Source organism: Staurois parvus, unplaced genomic scaffold, assembly GCF_062004578.1.
Source record: "Staurois parvus isolate SC_StPar_1 unplaced genomic scaffold, SC_StPar_1.0 ptg000207l, whole genome shotgun sequence".
Classification (NCBI taxonomy): Eukaryota; Metazoa; Chordata; class Amphibia; order Anura; family Ranidae; genus Staurois; species Staurois parvus.
In genome coordinates, this window is record NW_028318003.1 from 2,922,501 (window position 1) to 2,944,956 (window position 22,456).

At 42.4% G+C, this 22,456-nt stretch overlaps 1 protein-coding gene across 2 annotated transcripts in view; it reads right to left on the reverse strand.

Moving 5' to 3' along the window:
* ARHGEF12 (Rho guanine nucleotide exchange factor 12) overlaps positions 1 to 15,932 on the reverse strand; it is a 266,310-nt gene extending 250,378 nt beyond the window's left edge. For both annotated transcript variants that reach the window (XM_089678557.1, XM_089678556.1), the window contains exon 1: positions 15,631 to 15,932. In XM_089678557.1, the coding sequence (XP_089534683.1) occupies positions 15,631 to 15,662 (32 nt within the window). In that variant the 5' untranslated portion in view covers positions 15,663 to 15,932. The remainder of the gene's footprint in view (positions 1 to 15,630) is intronic.
* Between the last annotated feature and the right edge of the window lie 6,524 nt (positions 15,933 to 22,456).

Sequence of the window (22,456 nt, forward strand, 5' to 3'; positions counted from 1 at the left end):
ATATATATATATATATATATATATATATATATATATCACAATTTATTTTGTAAAATATGAAAAAGAGGATGTTATGGGAAGTAAATAGATATTCAACATGTCACGCTTTAAAATTGTGCACGCTCGTGAAATGGCGTGAAACTGCGGTACTTAAAAATCTCCATGGGCGATGCTTTCAAAAATTCTACAGGTGCTCTGACTTTCGTGGCGATACCTCAAGTGTGCAGTTTGAACACCATTTACATATGTGGGCATGGCCTACTTATGCGTTCACCACTACGTGCGAGCATGGGGGGACGGGGGCACTTTAAATACATTTTTAAAAAAAAAGTTAAATTTTTGGGGGGGGTTTTTTGCACTGTGCCTTTAAAAAATTGTAATCACCTTTACTCTTAATCACAAGGAATGCATGCAGCCCTTGTGATAGAAATAATTAGTGACAAGTCCTCTTTATGGAGAGATGTGGGGTCAATAAGACCACACATCTCTCCTCTACAATGTAAAGCGTTAGATCAAAAAAAGCTAATACTTTGTTGAAGCACCTTTTGATTTGATTCCAGTACTCAGTCTTTTTGGGTACGAGTCTATCAACATGGCACATCTTGACTTGGCAATATTTGCCCACTCTTCCTTGCAAAAACACTCCAAATCTGTCAGATTGCAAGGGCGTCTCCTGTGCACAATCCTCTTCAGATCGGCCCACAGATTTTCGATTGGATTCAGGTCTGGGCTCTGGCTGGACCATTCCAAAACTTTAATCTTCTTCTGGTGAAGCCATTCCTTTGTTGATTTGGATGTATGCTTTGGGTCATTGTCATGCTGAAAGATGAAGTTCCTCTTCATGTTCAGCTTTCTAGCAGAAGCCTGAAGGTTTTGTGTCAATATTGACTGGTATTTGGAACTGTTCATAATTCCCTCTACCTTGACTAAGGCCCCAGTTCCAGCTGAAGAAAAACAGCCCAAAATGCATGATGCTGCCACCACCATGCTTCACTGTGGGTATGGTGCTCTTTTGGTGATGTGCAGTGTTGTTTTTGCGCCAAACATATTTGGAATTACAGACAAAAAAGTTCAACCTTGGTTTCATCAGACCATAACACATTTTCCCACATGCTTTTGGAAGACTTCAGATGTGTTTTTGCAAAATTTAGCCGGGCTTGGATGTTTTTCTTCATAAGAAAAGGCTTCCGTCTTGCCACTCTACCAAACAAACACTCAACAAAGTATTAGTTTAAGGGTGTGCACACTTATGCAACCACATTATTTTAGTTTTTTATTTTTTACTTCCCCCCAGCTAAAAAATTTCAGTTTGTTGTTCAACCGAGTTGTACAGTTTATAGGTCACATTAAAAGGTGGAAAAAGTTCTGAAATGATTTTTTTTTGTCTTATTTGTTTATATCACAGAAACCTGACATTTTAACAGGGGTGTGTAGACTTTTTATACTCATTGTATATTGGTCTGACAAGACAAAGTAGAGCCATGTCTGTACCAAGATGGCCACCTCTGCACAGCAACACAGTGCAGAAAAGGGCGAGTCAGTAATGGAGGAAAGAACAGCTGCAGGGAGACAATGAGCGACACAACTGACTAGTCATATGCCTCTGCCCAGCTATTTTGGGCAGATTTTTCAGTGTTCAGTTCCTCAACTGCAGTTCCATTAAGATCTGTGTTTAAAAGCAGAACTTCACATTCTCGATCGATATGGACTATTTTTCATCCTTATTCTGCCAATATTAGTAAATACACTCACCGGCAATTTTATTAGGTACACCCGTTCAATTGCTTGGTAACACAAATTTCTAATCAGCCAATCACATGGCAGCAACTCAATGCATTTAGTCATGTAGACATTGTGAAGACGACTTGAAGTTCAAACAGAACATTAGAATGGGGAAGAAATGGGATTTAAAGAGATTCTTAAGGTTTAAAAGTGGTTGTAAAGGCTCAAGGCTTTTTACCTTCATGCCTTCTATGCAGGAAAATAAAAAAAAAAAACCTTCTGCTAGGCGGCACTGATGGGTACTAACAAGCATCATTGATGGGCATTGACAGACATCACTGAAAGGCAACACTAATAGGCAGCAGTTATGAGGAGGCACTAATAGGCGGCAGTGATGGGAACTCATGTGGTACTGATCAGCTACAATCATGGGCACTGAATGGCAGCACTGATAATCAGTGTAGATGTCCCCTCTGAGGAAACGCACTGTGTGAAAACAGGACTGCCGATAAACGGCATTTCCTGTTTACATGTGATCAGCTGTGATTGGACATCGGCTCTTTACCGCGATTGGTGATCCGCTGTGTCCTAGGGATACAGTGCACCACTGATCACTGGGGCACGCATGAGCAGCTAGAGGGGAATTCCCCCTGAGGAAGCCACGTGACCCTGTGGCGTAACGCGTAGGGGAGGGGCTCTGATGTCACAATGCCATTGTGAGATACGGCGAGTATAGACAGTGGACCTGGTACAACACACTGCTTATTATTGGATTGTTACATGCACTATTGTTTCCTCTTGCATGATACGGCAACATACCGAGAGGTGGAGTCAGCTATTAGATCCACACAGTAAGAGGGAAATCTTTTCCCCCATCCACCCACTAAGGCAGAATGGGTTTGGAGAGGAGAGAGGGAGACCCCCAGTGGGAGAAAGCTGGTACTACAATATATCCATCTACAGGAGGATTATATCTGCTCTATATGGAAAATACCACCTAGTCCTATAAGGACAAAAATAGTCAACAGGGTTGCAAGAAACACATTCTGCAAATTAACTGCCAAAGATTTGAGAAGAAACAAAGCGAGAAGCTACCAGGAACCTATTATCCTCCAGTGCTGCCATATTCCAGAACTGCAACCTATCTGGGGTGCCCACAAGTACAAGGTGTTCAGTGCTCAGAGACATGGCCAAGGTAAGGAGGGCTGAAACCCGACCACCACTGAACAAGGCACATAAGTCAAGACTGGCCTAAGAAATATTTGAAGACAGATTTTTCAAAGGGTTTCCGGACTGATAAGGCGAGACTCTTGATGAGCCAGCTGGATGGGCCCGTGGCTGGATCAGCAACAGGCACAGAGCTCCACTTCATCCCAGATGCAAGCAAGGTGGAGGTGGGGTACTGGTATGGGCTGGTATTATTAAAGATGAACTAGTTGGACCTTTTTGGGTTGAAGATGGACTCAAAATCAACTCCCAAACCTACTGCCAGTTTTTAGAAGACACTTTCTTCAAGCAGTTGTAAAGGAAAAATGCTGCATCTTTCAAGATGACCATGATATTTATACAAGACGATGCTCCATCGCATGAATCAAAGTACTCAACTACGTAGCTAGCCAGTAAAGGCCTTAAAGATGAAAGAATAATGACATGGCTCACTTCCTCACCTGACCTAAACCCTATTGAGAACTTATTGTCCCTTCTTAAAACAGGAGATATACGGTGAATGAAAACAGTACACCTCTCTGAACTGTGGTTGCTGCTGCACAAAGTCCAGAAACTGACAGACTCCATGAATGGAAGGCTTATGACGATTATTGAACAGAAGGGTGGATATATTGGTCAGTGATTTTCTTTAAAAAAAATTTTAAATGCAGAAATGTTTATATGTAAATTTTGAGTTGTCTGTTTATTATTCTCACTTTAAAACAGATGAACAGTAAAATGTTTTTCTATTTAGTTGCATACCAATTCTGCATACTAATAGTTCCCCAATAAATGTGCACACAGAAGAAAGCCAAAACCTCACTTTTACTTTCTTAAATATTCAGGTTTGAGGTTTATTAACATTTTGGATTGACCAAGAGCACTGTATTTGTTCAATAATGAAATTTTTCCTCAAAATTACAGCTTGCCTAATAATTGTGTACACAGTGTAGATGCCACCTCTGAACCCTCTCCAAAACTCCAACATTCGGTTTACAATCTTAAAAAACTATAATTCTACTTGTCTACTTCTGCTTTGGCCATTAGGAGCTGGAGCATTTTTTTTTTTAACGTTTTTTTTTCGGTAATAACAAAATAAAGTGTTAAAAATACATATTGATTGGTGCAAACACCCTAAGGTAAGCAAGAACAAAATCAGAATCTATGGCAAGAATTAGAACCATAGTCCTTAGAAACCAGGGAGTGACATTTCACAAAGCTCCACCAATAGCTAAAATTTAACTTTGGAGTGGACTGACCCTTTAAGATTAAAGTGGTTGTAAAGGCTTCAGGTTGTTTACCTTAACCTCCCTGGCGGTCTGATTATGTCAGTATTTTTGAATCCAAAGCAGTACATTGTTTTGCATGGAAATTTGTTGCTTTAGATTGTAGGCTTAGGAATAACTCACTTAAATCTGTCCAAACAAGACCAAACATTCCGGGTGTGAGAGTTTGATACACAAAATCATAAATAATATAATTATAAAAAATATTATAATACATTTAATTCAATAATGTAATCAAACCAAAAATATTAACATTTGTCCAAACAAGGGTGCAATATTACTAGACACTATATATTGGTTTAGTAAAAATCCCAGGTATGAAAAATTTTGAAACATGGGACTGCACAAAGTCCGATGTCACAATCAGGACAATGGAACCTGGTTTCCTTTCGGATTTTCCTTCCACTGTCATCTTGCTTCGAGCAATAAACCACGCACATCCTATGTCATTGCTTGGTCGACTGTCAGCACCTCCCATGGTGTTATTGTAGTCTATCACTACTTGTGGCTTCATGATTTTTGTCCCACCTTTTATGCGTACCATAACAGTGGAGGTATTATGAATCGTACTCAATAGGCACACATCTTTCTTGTCACGACATCGCAGTGCCATCATTTTGCCTTTCTGCCAGGCAACCATTTCTCCAGTCTTCAGCTTCTTATTACCAAACATTGTCGGCATGTCGCGCCGGTTAGCCCTAAAGGTTCCATAGCCATCTGTTTTGTTTTGTAGAAGAAACTGAAAGTTCAAGAGACATATAAAAAGTTGTTGGTTGTTACTCAATAGCCCTGACTTAGCAATGGCTCAATTAGTGAAAGAACGGAAGATGTTGTCATTCCATAGTTGCTGTATTTTGGATTGAATTTAGTTCCTTTTCCAGTGTATATCACTGAATTCCAAATGTAGCCAGTTGACGATTCGCATAGCATGTAGCATTGTACGCCAAATCGTGCTCCCTTTGATGCAATGTATTGCACCCAGCTGAGCCTTCCCTTGTAGGCCTTAGACTTTCATCTATGTTGAGATCTCTTTCTAGTACATAGCTCTGTTGGAAATTGTTTAGAATCATTTGAAATACTTCACAAATTTTCTTTAGATTTGGTACAGGATGAGTAGTTTTGTCAAATTCTTAGTTGTTTTCAAAGTGTAAAAATTTCATGACCAGGGAAAATCTGTACTCTACTTGCCACACCATTCTATGGCATGGTCATGTCAATTTATGAGTTGTCCAATACCACTTCTGCAGGGGTTTCCCCACCACTCCCTGATTATTAGGCCCAGAAATTTCCAAATGTCATCTTTGGTCACTGGTTCCCACTTTCTGCTTCTTGGAAACTCCCAATGCAGAGTAGCCAATTATTGCTATTGGTACTGGTTTGTCTCAGTAACAATTTTTTCAATAACTTCATCGGTCAGAAATAATTGTAAGTATGCCAAGGGGTCGTCATGTTCAACATCTACTTTCATACCAGGTGCTCCAGTAAATTGGAATCTTGGGGGCGCTGCTTGATCCGTACCACAGTCAATAGCGCACTAAGTTCACACGTCACTGAGCTCAGTCAGAGAATCGTCACTTTCAGTGTCTGATGACGAATTTCCCCATGAATCACTATCGCTCAATTCTACAAGTGAACGTAATACTAATATATTACAATGTATTGTTTGTATGTCACATTATAACTTTCTTGAATTTCTCGCTGGTTACGCCCCCCCCTCGTACATCCCGACACTCGCAGAGAACAGAACCCGGAAGACGGATGCCGACATGGCCGGGGATGCAGTGGGAGGACATCGCGGGACCGCAGGACAAGGTAAGCGCTTGAGGGATCGCTAGTGTAATCCAGAGTGTTGCTCGGGGTTACCGCTTCTGGTACTGAAAGTTAACACCGAGCTACACTCTGGATTATTGCCAGGGAGGTTAATGCATTCTTTGATAAGCCCAGCCACAATGTGTGTGCCAATAGATGAATACAGCATGCCTCTGGATTGATTTTTTTTTTTTTTTTTTTTATACACAACTAACCTGCATTTATACTTGTGAATTTTTTTCTGTTGGAAATCGTTAAGAATTTTGAAGGAAATAATATTTTTATATATGTAGTTCAAGTATAACTAAAGACAAAGTTACCATTGTCACTGAAAGTAAAAGAAGATTCCCAGAAAAGTAATAGGAGGGATATCTTTCAATAAGGACCCTGCATTCTCTCTATCTGGTCTCCCCTAGTACACACTGCATGGAAAAGCAATTATTTTAGTAAATATAAACTGCTAAATACTTTTTCTCATCAGCAATTAGAGCAGTCTTGTTACTTCTGTGAGTGTTCAGCAGAGCACTGTCTTATAGCAGAAGTTTTCTTTCTACTCTAAGAGGATGCAGAACCCCTGACCTCTGTCTGGACAGTGCTGATTGGCCTTGTGCTGATCACATGCACTCTCCCAAGGGAAAAAAAAAAAAAAAAAAAACCTCTCTAACAATACACACCAAACTGAGCATGTGCAGAGTGTCTCCACACAAAATGTTTTATCAGGAGATAAGAGGGGGACACTGGAAGAAGGGGAGGATCAGAGAAGTCAGAACTAAACAGCATTTTTACACAATGCAGAGGATTAACCTCAAAGGTTCCACAGTGAGTATATCAAGCATGCTTTACTGTATATACAGACTGATTTTACGGCTTTGGGTTTAGTAACACTTCATTTGCAGGGATTGCTCCTCACTTTCTTTTTGGCTATTTGACACGAAGTGGAGGGAAATCTCTGCAAGGGGACACATATGGCAAAAAAATAAATAAAAAAGTTCTGCTTATAGTTCTACTTTAACCATTTCCAGTCCGGACACTTTTACCCCCTTCCTGTCCAGGCCAATTTCCAGCTTTCAGTGCGATCACACTTTGAATGACAATTGTGCGGTCATGCAACACTGTATCCATATGAATTTTTTAGCATTTTTTTAAAGACAGATAAAACTTTATTTTGCTGGTATTTATTCACCACTGGAATTTTTTTTTTTTTTACTATATAAATAAAAAAGTCCAAAAATGTTGAAAAAAAAAATAAAAAGCATTTTTGTTATAAAATTTTGCAAATAAATAATCTTTCTTCATAAATCTTGGCCAAAATGTATTCAGTTATCTTTTTAGTAAAAAAAAAACCAAAACACAAAATTAGTTTATAACCAAAAATTATAATTTGCTACATTTTTATATTATTTATGTTTTTTATTTTTTTTTTAAACATACTGTCACCCTAGCAGTAGAATGTCACCATAGTGACACTGTACTTGTGGGGGGTGATGAAGTTTTTTTGTTTTGTTTTTTTTTTGTTTTTTTTATTTTACACTGATTGCTTTTACACCCATAAAGGCTGTAAAAGCAATCATTTCTCCTCTCTGACTGCATTTTTGCAGCCATTGAGAAATACTGTGAGAGCTGTGATTGGTCACAGCTTGTCACATGGTACAAGGCTGTTGTGAATAGCCTTGTACCATGTGACCTCTGTGATCATTCACAGATTTCACAAGTAGTAAGCAATGATGTCAGGAAGTGACATCTTGCTTACTACTATTCATGTGATCACCGATTGGCCAATGAGTAATCACATGATCGGGACCTCAGATAGAGGTCCCGTATAGCGATCGGTGCCGGATCACGGTGCCGCACGCTCCCAGGGAGCACGCACAGGCTGTAAATGCGGGCACCGTTTATGAACGGCAACCTGCTCCTGCACTGCTCCCATCCAACCATTTATGTACATGGGTCAGATGGGAAGTGATTAAAAACACCAGTTCCCTCAGCAGAACAAAAATGCTCATATAGAGTATTTTTCTACAGGTGTTTAGGAACATTTAGGAGCCTTTAGCGTTTTTTTTTCTCTGCCAGAAACATCCTCTCAAAAAACAACACTAACCAGAAGGGGGTTTTTTTCTGCCTCTAAATGCTGGGCTTAAAATTTGCTTATAAAATGTCCTTATGTACATGGACACATAGGATAACATTGAGCTGACCCCAGCAGAAGCAAGGTTTTTTTAAGCCCAGTGTGCATGGAACCTTAATGGCTGGTAAGACATCAACAGAGGAAAAAGTTCTAACAAACAAAAGAAAAAATGCATGCAGTCACTTGTAAAACATACATCTGCAGGAATACACACCAGCCACAACAAACAATACACAGCCACAACAAACAGAGCAAATGTCTATCTAGGTCGGGGTTTCTCACTCTGAGCACTAATGTTTTTAAACATTATCTAAGCAACCAGAGAACATACATCTCAGAACTGGTTAAAACTGCAGATTTTAGCTAGACAGTTTTTCAATTAAGTTTTCACTGTACTGAAACACAAAACAGAGCTACTGGGGTATTCCCCTGACACAAGGGATACAGAGTATCAGTATAAAGATAAAAACAATAACATTTCTACAACCGCAACAGTAATTCCGGTTGGTTGCACTCAAACTTGCACAATCCCTCAAGAGAGGAAAAATGTGGGACCCAGAGCTTAGAATATTTGAAGCAAAGTATTGAATGACATCTCATTGCTACCCACATGAAACAGTCATCTTGCCTAGGCAGATCTAATGATTTCATTTTATCACAAAGAAAGAACGTTATATAATATATGAAAAATTATTAAGAAATTTAAAAAAAACGCAGGATGTGTAGCAAGCTAAAAGACAGATCTTCACAGGCACTTTCCTGTCCAGCTATATGGTCACAAAAAGAAAAAAAGTATATATATATATATATATATATATATATATATATATATATATATATATATATATATATATATATATATATATATATATACATACATATACACACACACATATACACACACACATATACACATACATACACACACATATATTATATACATATATACACACACAGACACACACACAAAGGGCTCAAAGAAACCCAATTGACAGGTCACCAAGCCTGACGCTGAGGACGGGTAGGCAGGTTCTTAGACAATGGAGTTCTACTCACTGGATGGGTCTCTGAGGTGACCCCTGTCCTAAGAGGACTGGGCCTTCCATCTCCCAGGGCGTGTGCTGGGCCGAGCTGTGAAGCTGATTGGGCAGGATCAAGTTTGTCCTCCGTCCGGGAGGGGGTGGATCAGATGTCAGGGGCAGATCAGATGTCTGGGTGGTGGATCAGATGTCGGGGGCAGATCCTATGTGGAGGTGGGCAGATCCCTGGCTCAGTCAGGCAGCAGTGTGGAGTGTAGTGGGCTGTCAGCATTCTGCTGTGAAGAGGTCACTCCCATGCATGCGCGTGGGCAGCACAAACGCTGCACAAAGCTCAGAGCATCCAGAGTGCATGCGCCTGTGATGTCACCAGCTGCTATAGACTGTGCACGATTTCCATATATTCACTGTAAGCTGAACAGCACTGTAAGCCTTACGTACCTGTAGGTACAACTGAAAAAAGCACAGAGACTACTACTGCTTTAAATCAGGGACAGTATGTGCATTGCAGATTGCAGCAGTTCAGGTGTATTACCCACTACTGCATTAGGGTATCAGTCATAATGAATGTCATCACAGGGCACCACACATCCCCCCCCCCCCCATTATCTGTATACATACCGTTTTACAAGGCATCCCCTGGCCAGTCAATGTTCCAGGTTCTCTACCTCTCCTCATTGTGGCCACAGTGGGTGACCCTGAATCCTGCAGAGAATGACACACAGTGATGGGAGCACTGTTCTCTGCAGCATTCTCCTGAGAGCCAAGGGCCACTGGTTGACACTTCCCCAGGGGTAGCTCACAAGAAGTGGATTAAATCATGTTGTACACCATTTAACCCAGAAATGACAGATGATGAAGGAAGACATGGGGACGGTGCTCGAGAGTAAGACGTTTTGAAACTTTGTTACAGATGGGGCCCTGCATATAATAGATAGTGAGACATGGAAATTGAAATAATGTCATATGTAAATCAGCCAGTGATACAGACGCTGAAAACTCACAATGATACAACATCACAACCAGCAGTGAGTGCAGCACTCTATCAGAAACCAAACCAAATAATGCCAATTCTATGCCTGTAACAAACTGCTACAATCAATTTATAAACAGAAAAAAAAAGCAAAAGAACAGTTGGTAGCACATATTCTGATATAATCTGATCTCTGCTGACACCAATTACATATTATGTATATAAAAACAACAACAGACTACAATAACAACAATTATGCATTATTACCACTCTACAAGGTAAACATATAAATGTTGCAATTGCTACAAAGAATAATATCAGTCCGGGTTCATGCACACAGGGCGTATCATTTTCTCTTCTAAACATCTTTTAGCCTTGGTTCCCACTAGGCAACTCGAAAGTAGCAAAATTTTCAGTGCAAATTTCATGCAACTTTAATGTGATTTTTACACTCTATGGCACTCAAGTCACAGAAAAAAAAAATATATCACATCAGAGTAGTGCAGGAATCTTTTCTGAAGGCGCAGTAGTGATTGGACCAGCCATCATAGAAAATCATGGCATTTCACATGTCCTGCAACTTTGGGTGTCCCAAGTCAGATCCAGAGTCGCAGGAGTGTGAACCGAGCCTTACTCCTGGCAGGAAAAAAGCTGGGTTAAAAACTATGCGTGAAGTTGTGTATTGCACGCACGTTTAGGTGCATCACACGTTTGAGCATTCATTCATTTCACTGGTCAGAATAACCCAATATTCTGCCCAATGGAATCCATTAACAAGCGCAAAATGCATCTAAGTTTTTCTTCTGCTTAAAAGCTCCTCTTGTGAATGCGTCAGTGATGGGTTTTTCTACCTATGGACATATAAGGCAAGGTTTATTAAAACTGAAGCACTCAGAATCTGGTGCAGCTGTTCCTGGTAGCCAATCAGCTTCTAGCGTCAGCTTGTTCAATTACAGTGGAACTTTCAACCAAAAGTATAAATAAGTGAACAGGCAGGCATTTTAATGCAGAAGAGACATGCTTTGTCTGCATTAAAGTTACCTACCTGCCTGTCCGTCTTTGTACAATACGCAGAGCATGCGCAGCTCACAAATTTGGCAATGCTGAATCTGACTGAACTCCCATGCACAGGAGTGATGTCATCCCTACTCAGCCAATGAAAGCAGCCTGCAATCGGGGAGCGCAGGAATGCAGCATCGCTGGAGCTGAGGTGAGCATAGTTCCGCTTTAAGCTTTGAAAATAAAAACTGGAAGTGCATTGGTTTCTATGCAGAGCTGCACCAGATTTTATACTCTCCAGTTTTAGTAAATATCCCCCATAGGTTAACACATAGGCGCATTGAGAGGCAAAAAAAAAAGCCAAACACCTTTAAAAGCCATGTGCATGAGCCCTAAGGAAGTCAACATTTTACTTTGTTGCATAATAAAGTGCTCCATTATTTAGGATCGGCTCATTCTTGCACACAAACCACGATTATTAGTGTACAGAGAATACAGATTAGCAGCTTCTATTTGTATATTTCTTATGTTTGGGAGCCCCTACATACACAGCCACCTGTACTCCAGTGCTGAAATATATGTAGACAAAAGGAAGTTCACTCTGCAAGTTCTAACATTATTAAAAAGGGACACTAAAAGCAAAACTTTTTTTTAGTTTTGGATATAGTGGAGATAGCTTAGAACCCCTAATCATGTCAGTTTTTATTGCAGTCTGTGTACCCATCAGGGAGATTCACCCTCTCTTTCTGTCCTGTTTACCATTATCGTTGAAAGTAAAACCCACATATTGGGTTGACATCAGAACAGTAATAGAGGGGAAATCTTCCAATGGGGACAACAGTTCGGCTGACAACCCAGGATTCCCTTACTTTAGAGGGATTTCCCTCACTTCCAGTTTTGGGACAGGAAGTGGAAGGAAATCTCACCAATGAGACATAGATGACAAAAAATGTATTTAAAGTGTCAATAAAGGCAAACCTTTTTCTCTCCCATTTTATGGTAGAGTAGGGCTGCTTTCACACTGATCTGGTTTTCTTGTGCTTTTACATTAAAAAAAAAAAAAAAAAGTAAATGTGTGACTATGGAAACCTATGGAACTCCTCACACTGATCCATTGCGGGTCCACTGTGTTTTTTTAAATCCTGCATTTTTGGTACAGGTTTGGTGCGGTAAAAAAAAAAAAAGAAAAAAAAAAAAAACGTACCTACCCAGTCAAATCAATGGAAAAAATAGCAAAAACACACTTGTGTTGCCTGACACTCCCCTGCCCAGACGAGCAGCCAGTCGGTGCTCATTACACTGCAAGGTCTCTCTCCTTCCTGCTAGTCCCCGGGTGCGATGCTGGAGATCGGCAGGGAGGGGAGGAGGAGATAAACAGTGCAATGTTAAAAATATTAAACGTTTAAGTCGCCATAAAGCACCTTTTGTTTTTAAAAGCCCCAGACAATACTTAAAGAAAAAAAAAACATACATTTTAGCTAAAACCGTCTTTAAATCTGCTTTAACAGGACAAGTAGATTGTCATGAGGAACAAGTAGATTGGGACACCAATTTAGTCCCTGGACAAGCAGTTTTTTTCAAAAATGTCCACACCCCTATAGCATAAGGGAGGGTTATTTGCCTTTACATGGGCAGCCCACTTTTCTTTTTTTTTTTTTACTCAGCCTTGCCCCCTTTGCACATCATAGGATTAGGTTAATGATGGGCACTGTCTTCCCTTTACCTCCTGGGATATGCACCTCACATGTTCCAGGAGGCATGATGCTCCACAGAAGAGGGGGGTCATCATGAGGCCTGGTAGCTGAACCCAGAGGAGCCCCCGAGCCTCCAGACGTCACAAAAGATGATAATGCAGGACCAAGTGGGACAGAAATCTGAAGGATTCTGCAGAACACAGCTGGATCCACTGGGCAGGTGAATATCTGAAATAGTTACAATTATATAAAGGTAGACAGGGGTTTGAAAAAAAATTGGGGAGCTGGAGATCAGCTTTAAAGAACACATTGTAATCCTCTCTCCATCCCTGACTGAAGAGGTCATCCCTCTGCTCTCTCCTCCTATCAGCACATTTCCATGCAGCACACCTGATTGGCTCAGACCAGACAGATAAAATAAACATTAGAGCTGCTTTCACACTGATCCTTTTTTCTTCTGCTTTTGTGTTAAAAAAAAAGTGGAAGAAAAACATGTGATCATGTATTCCTATGGAACTCTTCACACTGATCTGTTGCGGGTCTGGTGCATTTTTCAAAGTACTGCTTTTGGTAAAAAAAAAAAAACCTGCACCAAAAACAGCCCTCCCCATTGAAATCAATGGAAATTGCAGCAAAATCGCATCCATTGTGCATTTTTGAGTCACGTGATGTTAAAAATGCACCGCAAACTGGTGGGGGTGGGTGGGTTTGATCAGTGTGAAAGTAGCCTACAAGCCCTTTCACACAAGCGGATAGATCTGGTCCACCTATCTGTTTTTAAAGGTAGACCCGATCCAACTGCCCATTGTTCTCTATAGAGAGGTGGATGTTAATGGATGTATCTCCGTTTACACGCACCTGCATCCAATCCGAAATGCTACACTAAACACAGATGAACGGGGATCCGTTCCCCATCCGTCTAGCAGATCGGATGTCAGTTGGATGTAAACAGACATCCGGTCCGTTTACACCTAGCCGCCCCATAGAGAACAGCGGGCTGCATCTATGTCAGGCGTGGAAACAGACCTGTCATCTGCCTGCTCAGCGGAGATCAGTGGAGAGATCTGCTTGGTGGAGTCTGCCCATGTGATAGGGTCCTAATGCACCTTTGTACTCATCAAATACATTTTTTTTAATGCAAGCATTGCAAGTACCTAAATCTGACCTGGTATTAAAAGAGAAGTCCGCCTTTCTGACCATGTTTCGCCTGTATTTAGAAAGCAATATGAAACGATGTCAACATGCACGGCCAGCACCCTACCCCCTTACAGAATCAGCAGGTTCTTCACCCTGCTGGCACCTGTCATTTGAACTTGACGTGGCCGGGCATGGCTCCACCAACAGAGCCATCTCATTCATTTATCTGAGAGTAAAAAAACTACAAGTCCCATCTTCCACAGCAGCAGAGAAATGTGTAGGTCTCATGTGAACACAAATGAGGTCCCCCCACTCATAGTCCACTAACTCCTCCAGTCCTGTGGGTGAAGGTCCATACCTCAACACAGACCTGTGGCTGGAGGAAGACTCCACAGGATCCAGAGCATTGTGCCTGTAATGTCTGCAGGATCAAATGCTAGAAGAGAAGACGTGAACAATTTCCTATTAATTCATAGGGGTGCATTAAAGCGGTAGAAAACTCTTTTTTTAACTTGTACCTACCGGTAGGTAGGTCGGCCTCTAATAAGTGTCACCTGTAGGCACAGTAAATATCTCCTAAACATGTGCCACGCAGGAGATATAATTCACAGCTGCTGCAGCCGGTGACATCACTGGAGCATGCGCAAAGCGCTCCACATCCAAGCCACGCTGAGTGTGATGTCAATGCCAAGAGCGCAGCGCTGTGATCGGGACTCCTGTGCACGTGTGTGTTGTCTGAAAGTCTGGGGGGGAGGGGCATGTTAGATGTACTAGCATAATAAAATACACTAACAAACCGAAGCCAAACTCCAGCTCACGCTTATCAGTTACAACAGTTTTTTTCTCCTTTGGGATGAAGGTTTACATGAATAAATAAAAGCTGATCATAGTAAGCACCCCTGCCAATATTAAATGGTTTGTCTCATCCACGTAAACTGAAACATTCTGCTGGAGAGCTTGTTCTTTTGAAAAACAGACTTACTAGCTGGATCACCAGATGAAAACAGAAGAAAAGCCAAAGAAAGAAAACTAATGCAGCCATCACATCTAAGAATATAATAAATGTTTGCTTTTGGGTTTACTACTGATTTAAAGCAGAAATTGCCTTTAAAAAATAACTGCTGACAGGAGGGGATTTATGACAGAAGTGACCCTTCAGGTCTGTATTGTCACAATTGCTCCTTCTGGCCTGTCAGCAGGAACGCTCATGTGCAGCTTAGGGTACATTTATGGCACTGCTCTGTGCTGTGATGATGTCATTCCCACACACAGGTATGACATCATCACGGCTCGGCCATTCAAGCAGGCAAACCCAGAAATGATGGCGGCACCTGTGACCAGCAGGATCAGTGACAGGCCAGAGCTGCTACACTTTCCAGGTAAGCCCGCCATAGTGCACAGATATGTGGTGTATACAGGCACACAAAGCTCATGGAGACCAATTTCATTAAAAAAAAAAAAAAAGTTGAATCCCGCTTCAGCTCGTGCAGAGTATAATCAGATGTCCTCACAGGCAGGGCTGTGTAACCCTAAGGACTGGATGGACAGGGGTGGGAGGTCTCCCATGTGTGTGCTGTGTACAGGAGCCCTGTCAGCACCCAGTGCAGTCATGTATTGCCATGCAGAGGTTGCCTCCACTCACCTGTCCGAGGCCGCAGACTGTGTTCCACTCATTGGGCTCCTCTGGGATAGTTCTCACCTCACTCGACTCGCATGGTACTTGATCTCCTGCTAAATGTGAGCGCTCGGACACGGTGCGCCGGCCCCGCGGGGGGATCTGACCTCCAAGCCGCGGCTCATAAGCTCGACCACCAATTACAGGCTGCGCCAGGAAACTTTTAATGCCATCAAAACAAGGACTTTCCTCTGCCGGTACTCAAGGGTACTAAGTACCAGCACCTCTCCAAGACTCATCCTGCTCACTGCGCAGCCGTAGTCAAAGCTCGCGAGTGGCTGAGGACGCGAGATGTGGAGGCGCGTGCGCTCTTCGCGCCTGGGCCTGGGAAGGCTTCAGGTGTAGGGCTACTGCGAGCGGCGCCTGCGCACAATGGTCACGTTGGCAGGAGCATCTGGGTTTTCCCGGCGCTTGCGTAGTGAACTAGGAAGACTAGGGCAAGTCTCGCGATACTAGTACTACAGTAGTGCTAGATAGCTGAGGAAAGCAGTGCGGGGTCTATGTTGTGCGGTGCTCGCCTGTTCTGTTCATTACAAAGAAATGTAGGGTGCTGAATATGAGGAGGAGAGAGGGGGGTTGTGCCTCACGTGTCTGGGGGGAAGTTTGGACTGCTCTTGGTACGTGAAGTTGTTACTTCATGATGGCCATGAACATATCTACTACCAGCTCCATGACATGGGAAACTCATTATAGCACAGGCTCCAGTTACAAGGCCTCGGGGCCAGTCCATGTATGTGTGTGGTGGCTGGCGTCTTTCTGCTCTAGTCACTAGGAAATGGTTTCCTGTGAGCAGTACGCACTGCAAGGCTCCCCGGAGGTGTGGTGAAGTGAATGAAGACATGTTACATATTATCCCAACACGGGCCTGGAACACGAGCGTATCCTACAGAGACAGACGTGAGGCGCGACTTTGTACACTCCACATAAGGCGGAGTCAAAAATAGGAACTGTGTGATGGAATGTAACGCAGATCTCACTGCCAACTCACTGCACCTGGGATCAGGCCCAGACTGGGACAAAAAAATAGGCCCATGCATTTTAGACTGCGCAGCCAATATTTGGGGGAGGGGCATTTTGGCGAAGGAATATTCACGGAGACGGTCCTTCACACTGTAATGTATAGGAACACTGGTATAAAGGGGACAGCACTCTAAAGGGACACTTGATTACAGTGCCCTTTTACAGTGCGTGCCCCTTTACATTACAGTGCCTTTAGAAATCATAGCTCCCCTTGCAGTCATGCCCCCACACTTTTCTCTCTAATCACAGTGCCCCCTATGTATTCAGCAAAAAGATGGCCCAATCCAGCAAAGAGTCATCCCCATATAGCAGAGACAGCCCAATCCAGCAAAAAGACATCCCCATATAGCAAAGAGACATTTCCATGCAGCAAAGAGACAGCCCAATCCAGCAAAGAGAGATCCCCACCCAACAAAGAGACATCCCCATATAGCAAAGAGACATCCCCATATAGCAAAGAGGCAGCCCAATCCAGCAAAGAGACATCCCTATGCAGCAAAAAGACAGCCCAATCCAGCAAAGAGAAAGCCCCACAGATAGCAAAGAGACATCCAAATCCAGAAAAGAGACATCCCCATCCAGCAAAGAGACATCCCAATCCACAGAGATATCCCAATCCAGCAAAGAGACATCCCATCCAGCAAAGAGAATTCCCATCCAGCAAAGAGACAGCCCAATCCACCCCCGCACCGCTGCTACAAAGGGACTGTTTGGCTGTCACAGTGTGCCAGACAGGGAAGGAGAGAGTACGCCGTTGTCCCTTCAGTGCCTCTGTATCTGCAGTGGCTGGCACGGGAGGTGTGTATCCCCTGCAGGTGCTTCCTGCTTGTCACTGGAGCCATTTCTGCTGCTTCGCCTGTCAGCCCTGCTTTAGGCATAGCCGCATAGAGGAAGGTGAGCAGTGGCCACAGTGTGTGTTAGTCTTGTCCAGACTGCGGTTGCCGCTTACCTCCTGGCTACCGCTATGCTGCCTGGTCATCAACAGACCGCTCTTAGATCACGCGGCCCCAGCCCTCCAAGCAAATGCCTGGTGTGCCCTATGATCAGTCTGGGCCTGGCTGGGATGGACAGTACTGCTATGGTTTAGTATGTGGCAGCTGCCCAGGACAGTGTGATTGGGCCCTTAGTCTAGGTTCAAATGTGCTTTTTGGTGCATTTTTGCAGCACATATTTTATACGTTTTCATGCTTTTTTTTGTAGGAGGAGGAGGAGACTGGTTGTTAAGCACAAAACTCTACAAAAATTGTGTGTATATGCATTTTTCATGTGCTACCATTGAGGTCTATAGACCCAAAAATGCACCTTCCAGCATGAAAAAAGTCCCTGCACCTCTTCCAAAAACGCATTGTAGGAAACTGCATAGATGTGAACGGGACACAGGAAATCACAGCAAACTGATTGTCATGTATTTTTGCGCTTCTGAAAATGCGCAGGTGTGAACCTAGCCTTAGTCCACATTCAAGCCTCTAAGTAGCATTAAAGTGGTTCTAAAGGTAAAACGTTTTCCCCGCATTAAAGTAAAAAATGTTTTGGCACTTGCTGTGCCCTTCTCCCTCCTAAATACTTACCTGAGTCCTGTATCGATCCAGTGCTGTGCTCATCTTCCAGCCTTCTCTTCCCTCTCCCCATTCTCACAAGTTTGGCTGAGAGCAATCAGTCAAATCCTGTGAGCAGTGAGTGGGCGATGGGGTTGAGCAGTGATGTGTGTGTGAATGGATGCACAAAGCCTGGCTAAGGATCGATTGTGCACGAGTGCCTCCATAGCATGGGAGCAAATGCAGAAGAGGAGTAGCCAGGGGACACCAGAAGAGGGGGTTCAGGGTTGCTCAGTGCAATACAATTGCACAGAGCAGGTGAGTATAATATGTTTATTATAGTAATGAAAAATTCCTTTAAAACTGCTTTACAGTGTTTCTAAAGGATATTTTCTACAATTAAAATGATAAACATAATATACTTACTTGCTTTGTGCAATAGTATTGCACAGAGCAGCCCCTAACCTCCTCTACTGGGGCTCCCCGCCAGTGCTGGCCGCTCCTTCTCTTCTGTGTCTGCCCCATAACAAACTGCTTGCTATGGGGGCAGACGTGTGGGCTGGATCCCTTGCCAGGCTGTCTGAGTACATCTCGCTCACAGCACACTGATATTCTACACAGCCAACAGCATCTAATTATCTTAAATCATCTTCTAATGGAGTGTGACTACTCACACAGTATTGTATTAACAGCCCTAAAGAAAGGGTAGGCTGTTCCTCCCGAAATGTGTTGGCTTTACCATAAGCTTTGTCGTTCCATATTCTGCTAGCTTTACTTGCTGCCACTTGGCATTACATGCAATTCCTGAGCCTGTCAACTACTAGGACCCCCAGATCCTTTTCCATCCTGGATTCCCCAGAGGTTCTCCCCCAGTGAGTAACTTGCATACTTATTTTTAGCCCCCAAACACATTACATTCAATTTTTCAACATTTAAACCTCATTTGCCATGTAGTTGCCCACCCCTTTATTTTATTAAGGTCTTCTGGTAAAGTTTCTATATCGTGCTGTGAAGTTATTGCCCTCCTTAGTTTTGTATCGTCAGCGAACACTAAGATGTTTAAGCTATTTATACCAACCTCTGTATAACTTATGAATAAATGAAGTAGAAATGGTCCAAAGACAGAGCCCTGGGGTACCCCACTTACCACTCCAAACCATTCTGAGTACATGTTATTTATCACCACCCTCTGAATGTGCCGCTGTAGCCAGTTTTCTATCAACAAACACGATGGTCTAAGCCTACAGACCTCAGTTTGTAAATTACATGTTTTTGGGGAACTGCATTGAATGCTTTTGCAAAATCCAGATACTCCACATCCACCGCCCTTTCTTTATATAGATGTCAGCTCATTTCCTCATAGAATGTTAACAGGGTGGTTTGGCAAGAATGACCTTTCATAAAGCCATGCTGATTGCTACTAATGATACTATATTCATCAGCAAAATCTTGGATATAGTCCCTTATCATCCCCTCCAATAGCTTACATACTATTGATGTTAGCCTGACTGGCCTGTAGTTTCCAGGTATATACAGTGGGGCAAAAAAGAAGTCAGCCACCAATTGTGCAAGTTCTCCCACTTAAAAAGATGAGAGAGGCCTGTAATTGGCATCATAGGTAGACCTCAACTATGAGAAAAAAAAATCCAGACAATCACATTGGCTGATTTGGAAAGAATTTATTTGCAAATTATGGTGGAAAATAAGTATTTGGTCACCTACAAACAAGCAAGATTTCTGGCTCTCACAGACCTGTACCTTCTTCTTTAAGAGGCTCCTCTGTCCTGCACTCATTACCTGTATCAATGGCACCTGTTTGAACTTGTTATCAGTATAAAAGACACCTGTCCACAACCTCAAACAGTCACACTCCAAACTCCACTATGGTGAAGACCAATGAGCTGTCAAAGGACACCAGAAACAAAATTGTAGACCTGCACCAGGCTGGGAAGACTGAATCTGCAATAGGCAAGCAGCTTTGTGTGAACAAATCAACTGTGGGAGCAATAATTAGAAAATGGAAGACATACAAGACCACTGATAATCTCCCTCGATCTGGGGCTCCACGCAAGATCTCACCCCGTGGGGTCAAAATGATCACAAGAACGGTGAGAAAAAATCCCAGGACCACATGGGGGGACCTAGTGAATGACCTGCAGAGAGCTGGGACCAACGTCACAAAGGCTACCATCAGTAACACACTACGCCGCCAGGGACTCATATCCTGCAGTGCCAGACGTGTCCCCCTGCTTAAGCCAGTACATGTCCGGGCCCGTCTGAAGTTGCTAGAGAGCATTTGGATGATCCAGAAGAGGATTGGGAGAATGTCATATGGTCAGATGAAACCAAAATAGAACTGTTTGGTAGAAACACAACTCGTCGTGTTTGGAGGAGAGAGAATGCTGAGTTGCATCCAAAGAACGCCATACCTACTATGAATCATGGGGGTGGCAACATCATGCTTTGGGGCTGTTTCTCCACAAAGGGACCAGGACGACTGATCCATGTACAGGACAGAATGAATGGGGCCATGTATCATGAGATTTTAAGTGCAAACCTCCTTCCATCAGCTAGGGCATTGAAGATGAAACGTGGCTGGGTCTTCCAACATGACAATGATCCCAAACATACCACCCGGGCAACGAAGGAGTGGCTTCGTAAGAAGCATTTCAAGGTCCTGGAGTGGCCTAGCCAGTCTCCAGATCTCAACCCCATAGAAAACCTTTGGAGGGAGTTGAAAGTCCGTGTTGCCTAGCGACAGCCCCAAAACATCACTGCTCTAGAGGAGATCTGCATATAGGAATGGGCCAACATACCAGCAACAGTGTGTGCCAACCTTGTGAAGACTTCCAGGAAACGTCTGACCTCTGTCATTGCCAACAAAGGATACATCACAAAGTATTGAGATGAACTTTTGATATTGACCAAATACTTATTTTCCACCATAATTTGCAAATAAATTCTTTCCAAATCAGCCAATGTGATTGTCTGGATTTTTTTTTCTCATTTTGTCTCTCATAGTTGAGGTCTACCTATGATGCCAATTACAGGCCTCTCTCATCTTTTTAAGTGGGAGAACTTGCACAATTGGTGGCTGACTAAATACTTTTTTTGCCCCACTGTATCTCTGCCCTTTTTAAAATATTAGTACTATGTTGGCCCTTTGCCAATCTATTGGTACCATTCCTGTCAGTATGTTGTCCATCAAAATTAGGAATACTGGTTTGGCTATGACCTGACTGAGTTCTTTGAGAACTCTCGGGTGTAAGCCATCTTTTCCTGGTGATTTTCATTAAGCTTTTTAAGTCTTTTACATATACTGACTTCTGTTAGCCACAAGGGTAAATTCTGGGATGCGTTAGTAATGATGCAGTATTGATTACTATAGCCCTCCTTTTCCTTTGTAAAAACTGAGAAGAATGCATTTAATACAGTTGCCTTCTCCTTATCATTTATAACCAAGTTCCTTTCATCATTCTTAATGTGGCCAATATGTTCTGTCCTCACTTTTTTACTATTAATACATTTAAAGAATGTTGGGGGATTGTTTTTACTCTCCTCCACTTTGCGTCTCTCGTGGTCTATCTTAGCCGCCCTGATTGCGCTTTTACATTTCTTATTGCATTCCTTGTAGCGTTGAAATGCCAACAATGATTCATCTGCCTTATATTTTTTAAAGGACTTTTTTCTCTTTAATAGGTATTTTCACATTAAAGTTTAGGCACTCAGGTTTACACTTACCTCTTTTATATTTGTTGCCTATTGGAATGCACTGGTTAATACCTCTATTTAATATGTTTCTAAAGTACTCCCATTTTTCCTCAGTGTTCCTAGGATTTGGTCCCATTTAATATCTTGTAGAATTGAGCGTAGCTTAGAAAGTTGACTCTCTTAAACGTTAGTGTTCTTGCACTACCCATATGCCTCCTTTTCCTATGATTTATATTGAATGTACAGTGCCTTGAAAAAGTAATCATACCCCTTGAAATTTTCCACATTTTTGTCATGTCACGACCAAAAATGTAAATGTATTGAGATTTTATGTGATAGACCAACACAAAGTGGCAGATAAATGTGAAGTGGAAGGAAAACGATAAATGGTTTGCTAAATGTTTTGCAAATTAATATCTCAAAAGTGTGGCGTGCATTTGTATTCAGCCCCCTGAGTCAATACTTTGTATAACCACCTTTTGCTGAATTACAGCTGCAAATCTTTTTGGGTATGTCTCTACCAGCTT